Source organism: Cetorhinus maximus, chromosome 15, assembly GCF_964194155.1.
Source record: "Cetorhinus maximus chromosome 15, sCetMax3.hap1.1, whole genome shotgun sequence".
NCBI classification, from domain to species: Eukaryota; Metazoa; Chordata; class Chondrichthyes; order Lamniformes; family Cetorhinidae; genus Cetorhinus; species Cetorhinus maximus.
In genome coordinates this window covers 29,086,124-29,102,685 of record NC_135893.1, presented here as the reverse complement: position 1 = coordinate 29,102,685, position 16,562 = coordinate 29,086,124, and the positions used below count along the sequence as shown (strand labels likewise).

The 16,562-nt window shown below is 42.3% G+C and overlaps 1 protein-coding gene across 2 annotated transcripts in view; it reads left to right on the top strand.

Moving 5' to 3' along the window:
- Positions 1–237: 237 nt before the first annotated feature.
- The window catches only part of LOC144690582 (proproteinase E-like), a 31,044-nt gene continuing 14,719 nt past the window's right edge, over positions 238–16,562 (top strand). The window contains exons 1-5 of one of the 2 annotated variants that reach the window (XM_078558203.1): positions 238–941; positions 5,744–5,911; positions 7,412–7,500; positions 10,057–10,154; positions 10,261–10,389. In XM_078558203.1, coding sequence (XP_078414329.1) covers positions 5,872–5,911; positions 7,412–7,500; positions 10,057–10,154; positions 10,261–10,389 — 356 coding nt within the window. In that variant the 5' untranslated portion in view covers positions 238–941; positions 5,744–5,871. The remainder of the gene's footprint in view (positions 942–5,743; positions 5,912–7,411; positions 7,501–10,056; positions 10,155–10,260; positions 10,390–16,562) is intronic. The other variant, XM_078558204.1, reaches the window with a different exon arrangement.

Here is a 16,562-nt window from a genome sequence, read left to right as displayed (position 1 = left end):
GTAGTCTGTTACCTTGTAAGAGGATGGGCACACTATAACCAGCCACTAGGAAGTGCCAGAGACCACCTAGATGTGACTCTCGCCTTCGCTTATCTCGCCATGATGGAAATTGCAGGCTTGAAGATTTGCCTGCTCGATGCAATTCAAATCTAGGACTGTGCACAACAGCATTCATATTGATTCCTGTCCCATGGTGTGAAATGTAGCTGAGGTGCCCTATCTTACTTTAGTCTATTTCACTTAAAAAGCTGCATGTGGGCAAGATTGAAAACCAAAGGCGCTTTAATATTATTTATTCCTCAGTCACTGTCACACACACAAAAAAACAGATTATCTGATTATTATCACACTGTTGTTTGTAGGACCTTGTGTGCAAATTGGCTGCACATTTACAACAGTGACCACACTTTAAAAGTACTTCATTGACTGTAAAGCTTTGAGTCATGCAGTCGCCATGAAAGGCATTATATAAATACAAGTCTTTCTTTTTTATCAGTTTCCTCTGAATTTAAAACTTTTATCCCCTCGCTTCAGGAATGCTAGTTCCACCCCAAAAAGGACACTAGCGGTTGTTGACTCAGTTCCAATAGGATTGCATTCTCTCTCTGTTCAGGTACCATACTGTGAGGGAGGGCGTTGGACCTCCAGGTTAATCTTGCTTTGTTGGCGGTGCGTTCATCCAGTTTGCGCAGCTCTTTAAAAAGATTGTTCCTTATCTACCTCAATCTCTTTTACCATCAATCTTTCCCAGTTTTTTTTTAATTTACTCATTCATGGGATGTGGGCATCACTGGCTAGGTCAGATTTTATTGACCATCCCTAATTGCCCTTGTTCAGAATGCATTCCAGAATCAACTGCATTGTTGTAGTCTGGAGCCACATGTAGGCCAGACCAGGTGAGGACAGCAGATTTCCTTCCCTAAAGGACACGAGTGAACCAGGTGGGTTTTTACAACAATTGACAACGGTTTCATGGTCATCATTCTAGTAGGAATAGTGTGTGCCTGTGTGGGACTTAATTGAATTGGACAGCTGGTCTGAAGGCTTTGATATATCAGAAGAGAAGAAATGTTAAATAGGTAAACATGCCTGAAGTTTTAGAATGTGAGGTGTAAAGAGAAAATTTGCATTTTAGATAAATCAGAGTAATCTGAATTTCAAAAGAAGTGGTGAAATGTCACACTTAGCCAGAATAAGCCAAACAGTGTATTTATTTTTCCCAAAGATAACTGATAAAATTGGTACTATGAAAGATTTTTATTATTACAGAAGTAGAGTTGAAAAAACATATTTGGACAATGGGATTTACATTATAAAGGGAGAAACCTGTATAAAGGAGATTAGGTTATGTGTATGAGGAAAGCATTCTAAGATCTAACATGTGTGAAAAGCCTCCAGCCTCCAAGCCTCAAGTTGCTGTCTTCACAAACTGAAGTGAAGAAAATTCACTGAATTCGACTGTTCAGGGTATCGTGTTACTTTGCCTGGGTCTTTTAAAACCTATGTGTTTTACTGTTGCCTTAACGGAGGTGTAACTGGGAGTTAGATTAACTAGGGGAGCTAGGAGTTATAGTAGTAATTTGTAAACCTATGTATGTGCTTAATTTTTTTTTAATAATAAAGGTTTAATTTAGTTTTGTAAGAAACCTGTAAGACTCGGTGGTCTTATTACTACTGAATTCAAGGCACACACCTTGAAATAAATACAAATTGTAAAATAGTTGTGGTATTTGTTTCAAGTTTCCGTCTGGGATTTGAATAGCTCAGCATTTACCATCTGCGCCTGCTATAACAAAATTGGGGGCTCCTTGCAGGATATATATGAAATCCCTGGATTGGTTTGGCTTTGGTGAATCTTAAGGTTACGAGTAGAAGCACTTTGAATTCAGGAGCTGGTGTGAGGTTTTTTTTAAAGTGGTGAGACTGCAATATGGTTTTGGCAGTTACTAAGGCTTGTCTGGGAGTTGAAGTTATAACTTTAGTTTGTTTACAAAAGATAAATAAAGCTAAGTTAATGGAATTGGCAGATATGATACAATTAGGGTTACCTACAGGGCTGAGCAAATCGGACATAATTGAAGGTAGCACAGCATTTGAAATTGGAAGGAATACCTGAGAGACCAAGTTCTCCAGGGGGTGGTTCATTGAAATGGGCTCACATTCAGTTGCAAATGAAAAAACGTGAGCTAGAGACAGCAGAAAAAGAAAAGGAAAGAGAAAGAGCATTTCGAAGAGGACAGGCAGAAAGGCAGGAAAGAGAAAAAGAGAGAGACAGAACATGCTGGCAGTTAAATAAGAGACACCAGGAGGTGAGGCAGGACTTATTTCCAGATCAGAACTCAGTGGGGAGATGTTTAAATTTTCACAAGCTCTTCCAAAGTCTGAGGAAAGAGATTTCTTTTTTACTATTCATTCTTGTGATGTGGCTAGGCCAGCATTTATTCCCAAATTTCCCATGTTCAGGGGGCATTTAAGAGTCAACCACATTGCTGTGGGTCTGGAGTCACATGTAGGCCAGACCAGGTAAGGAAGGCAGATTTCCCTCCCTAAAGGGCATTAGCAAACCATATGGGTTTTTATGACAATAGGCAGTGGTTTCATGGTCATCATCAGACTTTTAATTCCAGATTTTTATTGAATTAAAATTCCACCATCTGCTGTGTTGGGATTCAAACCCAGGTCACCAGAGAATTACTCTGGGTCTCTAGATTACCATTCCAGTGACAATACCAATATGCCACCGCCCCCCTCGATGAGAGCAGTGTGATAAATGTTGTGAGCTGTTGATGTATTCTTTATTTCATTTGAGAAGATAGCTAAACAGATGAAATGGCCACACGAAAACTGGACATTATTGTTACAATCCAGTTTTGTGGGTAGAGCACATGGTTTATGCTTCATTGTCAGAAGAAATGTTGGCGAACTATGATGTGGTTAAAAAAAAATGCTATTTTGAGTGCATATGTGTTGGTTCCTGAGGCATACAGGCAGAAATTTAGGAATATAAGAAAACAGCCTGGGCAAACTTTTATTGAGTTTGAGTGAGTAAAACGAAGTAATTTTGACCAGTGGATACGAGCATTAAAGATAGAGAATAACATATGCAGCTCTTAAAGAGGTAATTCTTTTGGAGAATTTAAAGATTCAATTCCTTTGGTAATGAGAACTCATGTGGAAGAATAAAGGGTTGAAACTGTAAGACAAGCAGTCGAGATAGCTGATGATTATGAGTTAATAGAGCTAAGCCTTTTTTCGTCACCCTTTTAAATCAGAGGATAGAAAGTGGGAAGGTGAAACGAAGGTGGGTAGTCAGGAAAGAGGAGTAGGTGGAAGTTCACAGGAAGTTTTTTATTCAGAATAAAAAGGAAGGTGCTGAGGGTAGAAGTGACATTCAAAAATTGAGATGTTTTCCTTGTAATAAAGTTGGACACACAAAGCCTGTGTGTTGGAAGGTGCAGGCAAAATCTGTTGGGATTACTGGGGTAAAGAAAAATTCTGGAAGTAAAAGTACTGTGGATTCTGAGGTTCAGGCACAGGAAAACCAGTGGTTTGTGTACAAGTAAAACAGGTAGAATCAGTGATAGGTAAAGAAGTTGGAATGTGTTCACAATTTACTCAAGAGAATTCTTAAGAGTAGATTACAGAAATGTTTAAAGATTTTGTATGTGAAGGGGAAGTCTTTCCATGTGTACAGAGTGGAGTAGGTAAAGATGTTAAAATTTTGAGACACAGGGGCTAGTCAATCCTTAATGTTCTGGGGTAGTGATATTTGTTGTTCAGGGGGAGTATTGCAGGAACAGATAATAATAAGTGGGGGTTCATGGAGATGCTAAACCTATTCCATTGTGGAAGGTAAATTTAAGGAGTAAGTGGAAAACAGGTGAAGTGATTGTTGGAGTAGTGGAAAAATTGCCTATTGCAGGGGTTCAATTTATTCTGTAATGATATAGCTGGGTCACAGATGTGGGTGATGCCTATGGTAGCTGAGCAGCCTGTAGAAGTGTTTTCAACAGAGGTGTTACAGAGAGAGCATCCTGAATTGTTTCCAGATTCTGTGACAACAACATCACAGGCTCAAAGGTTGAAACAAGAAGAACAGGAAGTTCAAAGGCTGGGAGAAGGTGTGGAAGTCCAATTAGCTGGCAATGTGTTTGATAACATTGTTCAGGAGGAAAGAACAGAGGACAACGCAGCTGAGGCGTTTAACTCAAAGTTGAGTTACAGAAAAATAATTCATAAATCAAACAGTTATATCAGACAACTTACTCAGGAACAGAGGCAGAATGTATTCCAGAATGTTATTACCTTAAGGGTAATGTTTTAATGAAAAAATGGCGGCCTTATCATGCTTCAACAAATGAAAGCTGGAGAGAGGTGCATCAGGTTGTAATACTGTTTGGATATAGAAATAACATTCTGAGGATAGCTCGTGAAATTCCAATGGGTGAACATTTAGGAATTAGAAAGACACAGGCGATATCCAGTAAAACACTTCAACACTTAATCAAAGTGGCTGTGTCTCTCAAATCTACAGGGTCTCTTGTATTTAACAGAAGTTCCAGTGTAAAACTAGGCACATGTATGGGAGAAGAAAACAGACACTCTTTTAGGTTTTGCACCTCTATTCTAACTCAATATCAAGGTGGCCATCATGACTAGGAAGTCATTATATATTTGCATGAGGTAAGTTTCTTGCACAAAAGCAAAATACTGCAGATGCTAGAAATCTGAAATAAAACAGAAAATGCTAGAAACACTGAACAGGTCTGGCAGCATCTGCGGCGAGAGAAACGGAGTTAACATTTCAGGTCTGTGACCTTTCATCAGAACATCCATTTTTAAAACTATGTCGCTGAAGTTCCTTGATCATGTTGTAGAGATCTGTACCAGGCAGTGTGGTGTTCGTGGACGATGGAGGGGACAGTTCTGGGCTTAATCTGGGAAGGACAGTAGTAAGAAAGAGAAAACTAGCTTACATGCCTCTGAGCCTTGCTCAACCCTCTCCACTGAATACCTGGATCAACTGATCGCTCTCCTGCATGAGTCAAAGCAAGGAATGTTGATAGGTTATTTAGTCATGGGAGTTATGAAGGCATTGTGAAGTGTTTGGGACAGAAACAGTTATATATTCAGTCAGAGACATTTAGAATTAGAATTTCATGAGCATTTAAACTTGGATCCTTTATCTCTTCCTAGCAGACTCCCTCTACTGGTACATGTATGGTAGCCTCAAGTGGACAAAACGTACAATGAAATATTTAATACACTACAGGCATCACAGGTGATCCTGTTCAGTGGGTCACTAGATGGTCACCTGGCTGGTTTTTCACCTTCCTTAGTGCATTGACTTCAATTCACTTTGGGAGAGATGGAAAATGGGATAATGATTCGCTTTTATTTATTTTACACCATTTGCCCAAATCAAAATCTACCACACTACGTTTAATTACATCTACCCTAGAGCAGTCACTGAGTAGCTTAGCTAATTGAGCACCAACCAGGGATAGAACCTGGAAACGTCTGGTCAGTTTGGCTCAGCCCTCCCTGAGCAATGAATTAATCAACAGAAACATTCGGGGAAATTTTCTCTTAACACTTAATTACCCCTGACACAGAGTGACCCTGTGTGAGAATGCTCATGTGGCAGGTGGTGGCTGCATTTGCACGCCATGGAAAGTTTTTTGGGCCATATTAACAGCGTAACCTTGACACCAAGATTTTTAATTGTTTACTTTCCTATTAGTTGGGGAAACTAGCAGATAGTGACACTATTAACTTATTGGCAACATCCAAAACCCAGCAGCCTGTAGGGCATATAAAAGTCCAAGTTCTTCAGTGGCTCTCTCAGCATCACAGCAACACGGAAAGAAGATGTACCAAGTCCTCCTCATTGTGCTACTCGCAGCCAGTGGTAAGTCACCAGAAAATGCCCTCCGTTCAAGCAATATATCTAACTCCAGAAATGTGTACTTGGCCGTCAAATGTGAAAGCAAAGAAGTCCTGCTAAAGCTTTATAAATCACTGGTTAGGCCTCAAATGGACTATTGTGTCCATTTCTGAGCGTCAGATTTTGGGAAGGATGCCAAGGCTTCAGAAAGTGCGCAGAGGAGACTTACCAGAGTGGTACCAAAAATGAGGGGCTTGAATTATGTGGGATGAATGGAGAAGCTAGGATTGTTCTCCTTCAGGCTGTGAACGTTAATGAGTGATAGCAGCGTTCAACATTATGAAGGCTTTTGATAGAGTAGATCAAAAACTTGGTGACGGCGCCCCCACCCCTTCCATCCCATGTCCAAACTTGCTGAAGCCAATTACAACAACATTACCATTGTCTTGACTGACAGCAGCTCACTAAGCAAAGACTGGAGATCAAACATGAAGTCTTCTGGCCTGTATAGTTCATTGTGGTTACCCACTGGGTGGTTGATTGACTTTATTATTTTGACTAGTTATGTTGTGTAGCTGTGTTTATAATTGAAAATGTGTGTATTGAAAAGTACAGAGGGCTTTATTCACTGGTGAACAAATAGACATGTATAAAAGCAAGCTTACTTCTTTATATTTAAACCTACTTTGTTGCTAAAAATAGGGATTGCAGAGAGATTGAGCCCTCAGGGATTTCTCTGATGAGGCAGATTCTCAACACATTCAGCTACAGCCATATACAACTTTCATTCACATGACTAGGAAAACAAATGACCGGTTAGTAGTTTAGTTTTTCTGTGCAATGTATTGCACTGCTAATTCAGCTTTCACTTTTTAACATCTATATTTTCTCATCTTTCTCCTCCATGCAGATTTTGGGTGTAATTTTTGCGATGGTGTATAACAGGTGATTGTGAATGGACAGCCCACTTTACATCTCTCCTGGTTGCCATCTCCAGAGAAGCCTATTGAAATAAAAGCGGGGAGTGATGTAAAGCTGCCTGCAAACTCGCTATCACCGTTTTGTTCCATCGCACAGAGTGTAAATTACCCCCCTATTTTCTTAGTCAGGTATAGTACCATCAGTCCAAACAACCCTCTGGTATTTCACTCAAGTGGCACATTCTCTTGAGGGAAAGCATTGATAGACATTGTGAGACAAATATCCTTTCCCAACACTGATATCGCTCACCGAGATAAGCACAAAATAGTTAAGTCGTTTTAAAAGTTACATTAAAATTGGGGAAAGTAATTAGAGTATATGTTGATAGGATCAAAGTAGGGTTGGAGGAGACTTGTTTGGAGCATAAAAACCAGTATGGTCCAGTTGGGCCGAATGGCCTGTTTCTGTGCTGTAAATTCTACGTAACATAATGTATAACGTAATATCGCTATACTTGTGGGGCATACCTAATCTATGCTACATATCTAATGCATGCTACATTGGTCAGAATGAACCATTAGCCTCTGATTTCTGTAATTCCAGCTTATGGCTGTGGGCAAACCAGCTACCCTCCATATTCCTCAAAGGTGGTGAATGGAATTAATGCACGGCCCTACAGCTGGCCATGGCAGGTAAGTCAACGCGGAACTTTATCCAGTAAAGCCCAAACACTACAAATGCTGGAAATCGGAAACAATAAATGGAAAATGCTGACGATGCACAGCCGGTCAGCCTCTGTCCTTGGAAAGGACAGGATTGTCTTTGCAGCTGCAGACTATACTGCTGTGCGTTTGCAGCGCTTTCTGTTGGTGTTACAAAATCTTTAAATGTTATCCTTTTGTCGAGGAACCTAGAGGAAGGCACCTCAAAGGTTGAAAAGGGTAGGGGAGAAGGTGAGATAGGCCAATTAGCAATGGTTAGATGACCATCAGTTTGAGTTTTAAAAACCGGTAGGTAAGAAAGAGAAAACTGAGAGAGGCAGTGAGTTCCACAAATGGTAGATTCTGACAAATTGAGTTAAAGCAAGAAACAGCATCATGAGTTTCAATTTCAAAAGAGCGTGCATTGTAGGGAAGAGGATAAGTAGGAAGCTGTCTTTGGAGCTTAGAAAAGGCAGAAAGAACTAGCATTTACATAGTACATCCTCAGGATGTCTCAAAGTGTTCCACAACCAATAAGTAGTTTTTGAAGTGGAGGTGCTGTTATCATATGGGCAATCAGAGCAACCAACTTGCACAATGCAAGGTCCCCAAACATCTAATGAGTTGACTGCCATTTGTTGGTCTAGGGTTATGATTCCTGCTGAGAGATTTCCATTGAATTAGTATGCAAGAGGTCCCGGGTTTAATTCCTGGACAAGCCCTCCTCTGGGAGAAGTCTTGTGGTAGTGTACCTACCTCTGGGCCAGAAGGTCTGGGTTCAAGTCCAACTTCAAAACTTAATGGTCATGGAAGGTGTGTTCATAATGTGGTCAAACAGGTTGATTATCAGCCTGTAAATCCTTCCAATATGTCTGATGGTGGGGTGTAAAGAGTGGTAGAGTTTCCTGGTCAGCTATACTGCAGAAGGCAATGGCAAACCACTGCAGTATTTTGGCAAACATCATCATGGACCAATCCAATGGAAGTCCATGGCCACCAAAGCACTCTTAGGGCATGGTACCAGAAGGATAATGACATGTTGCCCAAAATGAAATTTCCATTTCCTGGCCCTACTTCTCGCCTTGATGAGAACAAAATCCTAATGAGTTGACTAGTTCATTGTTTTTTGTTGGTGCCTGAGGGAGCTATAAGTCAGAGCACCAGGACAGCACCCTGCTCTTTACACATACCATCATGGGATGTTTCACAGCCATGGACCAGGGCCTCAGATTCAGATCTCACCAGAAGAGCAGCATTCTTATTTGTGTCGACCAACATGATGTGCTCAGGTCCTGGGATGGTGCTTAAAACCATCACATCTGCCTCAGAAAGAAGATACTACTAGCTGAGCCAGGCAAACACTCTGGGAGAAACAGGGAAAGTGTAGAGAAGCAATTGCTAGAGAAAAGAAAATAGTAACAACAGTTTGCATTTATATAGCACCTTTAATAGAGTAAAATGTCCCAAGGTGACTAAAACAAAATTTGACACCAAACCATATAAGAAGGTATAAGGGAAGCTGACCAAAGGCTTGGTCAAAGAGGTAAGTTATAAGGAGCATCTTAAGGAGGAAAGAGAGGTGAGGGTTAAGGAGAGGCTTAAGGAGGGAATTCCAGAGCTTAGGGGCCATGGCAGCTGAAGAAATTATGGCCGCCAATGTAGGAGCGATTAAAATGAGGAAGGCACAAGAGGTTAGAATTGGAAGAGGGCAGGGACCTCGAAGGGTGGTAGGACTGGAGGAGTTTACAGAGATAGAGAGGGGCCAGGCCATAGAGTGATTTGAAAACAAGGATTAGAATTTTAAGATGGAGGTGCACAATAGGTGCACAGGAGAACCACAAGCACAGCAGTGATGGATGAATGGGACTTGGTGCAATTTAGGCTAAGGGCAGCAGAATTTTACATAAGCTCAGGTTAATGGAAGATGCAGAATGGGAAACCATCCAGGAAAGCTTTGAAATAGTCAAATCCAGAAGGAACAAAGGCACGGATTAGGCACTGTTTTAGCAGCAGATGAGCTGAAGTGGGGCAGAGTTGGGGGGTGTTAAGGAAGTGGCAGTTATGGCACGTAGGTTGGAAGCATACATGTGGACTCTGTCTACCTCCACCACATGGACTGCAGTGGTTCAAGAAGCCAGCTCACCACTACCTTCTCAAGGGCAATTAGGGATGGGCAATAAATGCTGGCCTTGCCAGTGATGCCCACATCCCGTGAAAAATTTTTAAAAATCTGATATGTTTTCAGATGATGGTGCCGAGAGACAGTCTGTAGGTGAAAAGTAGGAGGCAGCCAAGAATAGATGCTTGGGGGACAACAGAGGTAACGGTGCGGGAGCAGCAAAAGACACCATTGCAAGTGATTCTCTGGCCACAACTGAGGTAGATAATAATGGAAAAGAGTCAAGAAAGATTATGAGAGCGAAAGGTTAGAAGCTAGAGGTGATGGAAGCATATCGACAAGAATCACCCATCAGGTAAGAAAAGAATGTACATCGCAATATTTTCTAGAGAAATAAAACCCTCTCTTTTAAATGTGTTTACTGTTAGATTTCTCTGCGAGTCAATCATGGCAGTTCATTTTCTCACACGTGTGGTGGAACTCTAATTTCTGCAGATTGGGTTATGACTGCAGGCCACTGTATCTCGTGAGTACAACTGCGCCATCAAAGCGTTTGCTTCCTTCCTCCTCCATGATTCTTTATGTCCCCGAAGTAAATGTGATTTAAATTTGATTGTATTCTTTGTCCATAGTGCGGAACGGTCTTATCGTGTGGTACTGGGAGAATACAAAAGAGATGTTCATGAGGGTGGAGAGCAGGTTATAAGTCCTGCCAAAATTGTCGTTCACCCAGGATGGAATATGAGCTGTGTTTCATGTGGGTGAGTCCCAAAACCATTATCGTTACAACATTTTAATGTATTCTTGCTTGTTTCAATACACCATGCACTGTGTGTTATGACATAGCAGTTGGTAAAGGTTGAGTTGTTTAAATCCCAGAGGGAAACTTGAACAACTGTCATAACCTATATTTTCAATTGGTATGTTTGAGATGCAGCTTTGAATGCAGGAATAAGATCACCGAGACTCAAGAGGTTCTTTATATAAAATTAAATTAAACATTTATTAATTTAACAACAAATTAAACACATACATATATCTACAAATTGCTACCATAATAACTTTTAAACAAATCCCCAAATTAATAACTCCCAGGTAAATCTCCACCATGGCAACAGTAACCCATAGACTTTAAACAGACACCAGGCAAAGCACATTTGACCTTAAAAATTCAAAATGAGGTTCCTTGCAATTTAGGTCCTTTGCAGACACAGTTGTAGGCTTACAGGCTGGTTAGATCTTAAATGCCTTTGACTTACCCACACAAGCTCCCTTCTGTTTATACCTAGCTTTTCCTTTGAATTTAAATTTTCCATTGTATCACCAGGCTTTTAGTGTTACATCTCCTAACAATAATATCCTTTCATTGACCAATTTTATTAGTAAGCTGAAAAAAAATAAACACATTGCTTGGCATCTTCTAGCTAGGTGCAAGACTTTACTCCCACTCTTGAATGCTTTATTCAACGAATGCAAATTTACACTTTACCTTCTATCCTCCTTACTGTTTACCCAATTAACATCTCAAACTACTATCTATCAAAGCACCCAGATTAGCTGGTTTTAATCCAATTAAGACACACCCAGTCAAACACATGGGCAGAATCTTCTGTTCGGTGTGCAGGGATGGGCCCCGCATGCCAACACGTAAAATGACGTGTGGTGATGTTGACCATGCGCCCCGATGTCACCACACATCATTCCGATGTTTAATTCAGAGGGCGCACACCGGAGTCGGCTGCGCGCCCGCCAAACTGTCAAAGGCCTGTTAAGGCCATTAATAACCTAATTAAACTAATTCTGAACATTTCCCGTCCAACCTTAAGGTTGACGGGCAGGCGAAGAGCCCAAGCGGCCATCGCATTTTTCATGAAACCTCATCCACGGGTGGGATGACGTTTCATGAAGGGTTTATTAAATTAATAAATAATTTTCCAACATTTGATAAACGTGTCCCAGCTCATGTGATGCTGTCACATGAGGGGACATGTGTAAATGATTTTTCGCTTTCTTTATTTTGAACTTTGAAACTGAACTTAATCTCCCTGAGGCAGATTCCTGTGCTCTTACACGCGCATGCGTGAAAGAGCGCAGGCCCCGACTCTCCCACCTCCCCCAGGTAGCGCTGAATGCTTCTGGGTGCACGTCACGCTGGGCAGGCCTTAATTGGCCCACGCATGTAAAATGGCAGCGCGCAGCCGATCGCGGGCAGCAATCGGCTTCGTTCCTGACCAGCCCGCCCAATGGGGAGAAAATTCTCCCCATAGACACAGACCCCACTACAATTCCATTTTAAAAATAATTTCCAATAACATTATTGACATCATATCTCTTCATGACACATGTAATCTACACAATTTATTGTGGGAAAGTTATAGGAATTGTTAAATATTATTCAAAACAAAATTGATATTGCCACCTCAGTGAGGAACACTGATAGTTTATTACTCAGATTTAAACTTCCGTAACCAGCAATTTACAATTCACAGTAGGTCTTTCAAAACCTGAATGGGAAAGCAAGATTTTTTGTTTACATCTCAAGGCTGCAATCTGCCGTAAAAATGCAGATGTGTTGCTGCTGGCCACAGGTGGTGATATCAATGTAAAAACGGAATGGTGGAAATACTCAGTAGGTCAGACTGCATCTGTGGAGAGACAAACAGGGTTAAAGTTCCAAGTCCATGATCTTCCATCAGAACCAGAAAAAAATAGAGAGGTTGCAATATTGGAGTCCTGATTTTCCTTTCCCCAGTGACACCAGAAATGGATCTTCTTGTAGGGATTATCTTGTGAGGAACAATTGAGCAGGTTGGGCCTATACTTATTGGAGTTTAGAAGAATGAGAATCTTACTGAAACAAAAGAATCTGAGGGGGTTTGACAGGGTAGATGCTGGGAGGATATTACCCCTTGTGGGGAAGTCTAGAACTAGGGGGCAGAATTTCAAAATAAGGGGCCTCCCACTTAAGATGGAGATGAGGAGAAATTTCTTCTCTCAGAGGGTTGTTAGTCTGTAGAATTCTCTTCCTCGGAGAGCAGTGGAGGCTGGGTCATTGAATATATTCGAGACTGAATTAGACAGATATTTGATCTACATGGGAGTCAAAAGTTATGGGAGACTGGGTTAAGTGGAATTAAGGCCACGATTAGAGTAGCCATGATCTTATGAACGGCAGAGCACGTTCGAGGGGCCAAACCCCTACTCCTCCTATTTCTTATCTTCTTACATTCTTATATTTTAGGAGCTGTCACATAATTCTACAGTTTTAATTCTGCCTGATGGAGAAAGATATCAGGTGTAAGTGCAAATGGGAATGCACTTGTGGAGGCCTGTGCACTGAAGCCAGTGGGGAAATACAATCTGCTTTTAAAGTTGAGGCTTGGATTTTGGGAGACTGGCGTACTTGAAAAATGCCAGGACTGAGGCCTGGAATTTCGGCTGCGAGTCGAGTGCGCAGAGCCAGGAGAGTTCCCAGCTCTGCGAATCTGCCCTTTAAAAATGGCTTCCCGCACTTCCTATTTTTGTTCTGGGAGGGTGGGCTAGATTAGAAGCCGGGGTGGGCAGCCCTGTAAGTAATGAGGCAGGCTGGACGGAATGCCTGACTCGGGGCTCCGGCACATTGTCCAAAAAATTTTCTTAAAGAAAATAAAAAACATCCCTTCAGCCCTCACCCCCCACCCAGCATGTCTCCATTCCCCAATCATGCAAACTCATGCCACCTTATGCCCTGTATCCACCCCATAACCCCTCATACCCTCAATGCCAATCTATGCCCCATACCCATTCCCCAAGGCCCTTTATAGCCCTTATGCCAACTTAGTGAAAACTCATTCCAAACCATGCCAACCCATATCTCCACTCAGCACCCCTTACCCTTACACCTACCAAGCCAATTCACCCAATATCCACCATAGGCAAACCTCAGGACCCATGCAGAACTGAGATAGAATTAAGTTTCATCAAATAAAGTTCTAAGTGTCTATTGCAGTCTTCATTATAATTGAAAAAACCTCTCATTTACTACATTTACATTCCATCAACAAACAATTCATTTAAGTGCATAATCCCTTAAAACAACAAGCATTGGAATTTATAGTCCCTCTTCAAAGAGTCTATAACCATTTGTAACTGTCAATCAAACTGTGAAAGAGCAGGCACCCTGCTGTGATAATTGATGGTTGTGAAATCAGTCATGCAGCAGTAAACAAGTAATGGAAACCCTCAGGCTTGTGCCAACAGACAGAGTGAAATAGCAAACAGTGATTGTTTTTAACACTGGAGGCATTTTTTGCAAAAATTTAAAGAGCACAACTTTCAAATGCCTTGACAGGTTGACAGTTCCCTTTGATGGGTGTTTCTGACAGTTCCTCTTGACATTTTTGACAGGTCCTCTTGACACTTGACTGCCATGTCCTCTTACAGGATAAGTGGTGGCAAAGTGGTATTGTCGCTGGACAAGTAATCCAGAGTTCCAGGGTAATGCTCTGGGGACCCGGGTTCGAATAAAAATCTTGAACTAAAAGTCTAATGATGACCATGACACCATTGTCGGTCATCACAAAAACCCATATGGTTTGCTAATGGTCTTTAGGGAAGAAAATCTGCTGTCCTCACCTGGTCTACATGTGATTCCAGACCCACAGCAATGTGGTTGACTCTTAACTGCCCTCTGAATTGTCCTAGCAAGCCACTCAATATCAATCTGTTCAAAAGGAATGGAACCTGACAGACCACCTGGCATCAACCTAGGCACCGGAAACGACAATAGCAAACTCATAGTCAATAGTCAATATAGGGTGAGCAGGGTGCCCAGCATATCAATAGTCATACTCACAGAATCATACATTACTGACAATGTGTCAGACACCACCATCACCATCCTTGGGTATGTCCTGTCCCACCGGCAAGACAGACCCAGAGGAGGTATACAGTCTGGAGGGAGTTGGCCTGGGAGTCTTCAACCTCGACTCCAGACCCCATGAAGTCTCATGGCATAAGGTCAAACATGGGAAAGGAAACCTCCTGCTGATTACCACGCACCGTATTCCCTCAGCTGATGAGTCAGAACACCACTGGAGGAAGCATTGAGGGTAGCAAGGGTGCAAAATATAGTCTGGGCGGAGGACTTCAATGTCCATCACCAAGAGTGGCTCAGTAACACCACTACTGACCGAGCTGGCCAAGTCCTAAAGGACATAGCTGCTAGACTGGGTCTGTGGCAGGCCATGTGGGAACCAGCAAAAAGGAAAATCATACTTAACCTCATCCTCACCAACCTGCCTGCCACAAATGCAACTGTCCATGACAGTTTCGGTAGGAGTGAACAGCAAACAGTCCTGGTGGAGACAAAGTCCCGCCTTCACATTGAGGATACCCTCCACCATGTTGTGTGGCACTACCACCATGCTAAATGGGATAGATTTCAAACAGATCTAGCAACTCAAGACTGGGCAAGCATGAGGTGCTGTGGACCATCAGCAGCAGCAGAATTGTACTTGAACACAATCTGTAACCTCATGACCCAGCATATCCCCCACTCTACCATTACCACCAAGCCAAGTGATCAACCTTGGTTCAATGAAGAGTGGAGGAGGGCATCTAGGGGCAGCACCAGGCATACCTAAAAATGAGGTGTTAATCTGATGAAGCTACAACACAAGACTACTTGCATACCAAACCGCACAAGCAGCAAGTGATAGACAAAGCTAAGCGATTCCACAACCAACCGATCAGATCTAAGCTCTGCAGTCAACTTAGTTGCAGGACGTTACTGCAGGAGTTCCTCAGGGTAGAGTCCATGGCCCAACCATCTTCAGCTGCTTCATCAATGACCTTCTTTCCATCATAAGGTTAGAAGTGGGGATGTTCACAGATGATTGCACAATGTTCAGCACCATTCGCAATTCCTCAGATACTGAAGCAGTCCATGTCCAAATGCAGCAAGACCTGGACAATATCCAGGCTTGGGCTGACAAGTGGCAAGTAACATTTGCACCACACAAGTGACAGGTAATGACCATCTATCTCCTACAAGAGAGAAGCTAACCATCACCCCTTGACATTTAATGGCATTACCATCACTGAATACCCAACTATCAACATCCTGGAGGTTACCATTGACCAGAAACTGAACTGGATCAGCCATATAAATACTGTGGCTACAAGAGCAGGTCAGAGGCTAGGAATCCTGCGGTGAGTAACTCACCTCCTGACTCCCCACAGCCTGTCCACCATCTACAAGGCACAAATCAGGAGTGTGATGGAATACTCTCCGCTTGCCTGGATGGGTGAGTTCCGACAACACTCAAAAAGCTTGACACTGTCCAGGACAAAGCAGCCTGCTTGATTGGCACCCCTTCCACAAACATTCACTCCCTCCATCGCCGACGCACAGTAGCAGCAGTGTGTACCATCTATGAGATGCACTGCAGGAACTTAGATAGCACCTTCCAAACCCACGACCACTATCATCTAGAAGGACAAGGGCAGCAGACACATGGGAACACCACCATCCAGAACTTTCCATCCAAGCCACTCACCATCTAGACTTGGAACTATATCACCATTTTTTCACTGTCACTGGGTCAAAATCCTGGCACTCCCTCCCTAACATCACTGTGGGTGTACCTACACCACATGGACTGCAGCGGTTCCAAAAGTCTGCTCACCACCACCTGCTTAAGGGCAATTAGGGATGGGCAATAAGTGCTGGCTAAGCCAGCAATGCCCACATCCCATGAATGGATAAAAAAAAACAATTTTAACAGGTGCTCTTGAAAGGTGCTTCTGGCAGTTTTGACTGTTGATTTTGACAGTTCCAATAAACTTGACAGTTAATGAGTTTATGCACCATTCATACCTAATTTTAACAATTCCAAATAGCACCTTGCCTGCACCAAAGGATACCTGACTTCCACCAAAGGGCACCTTACTT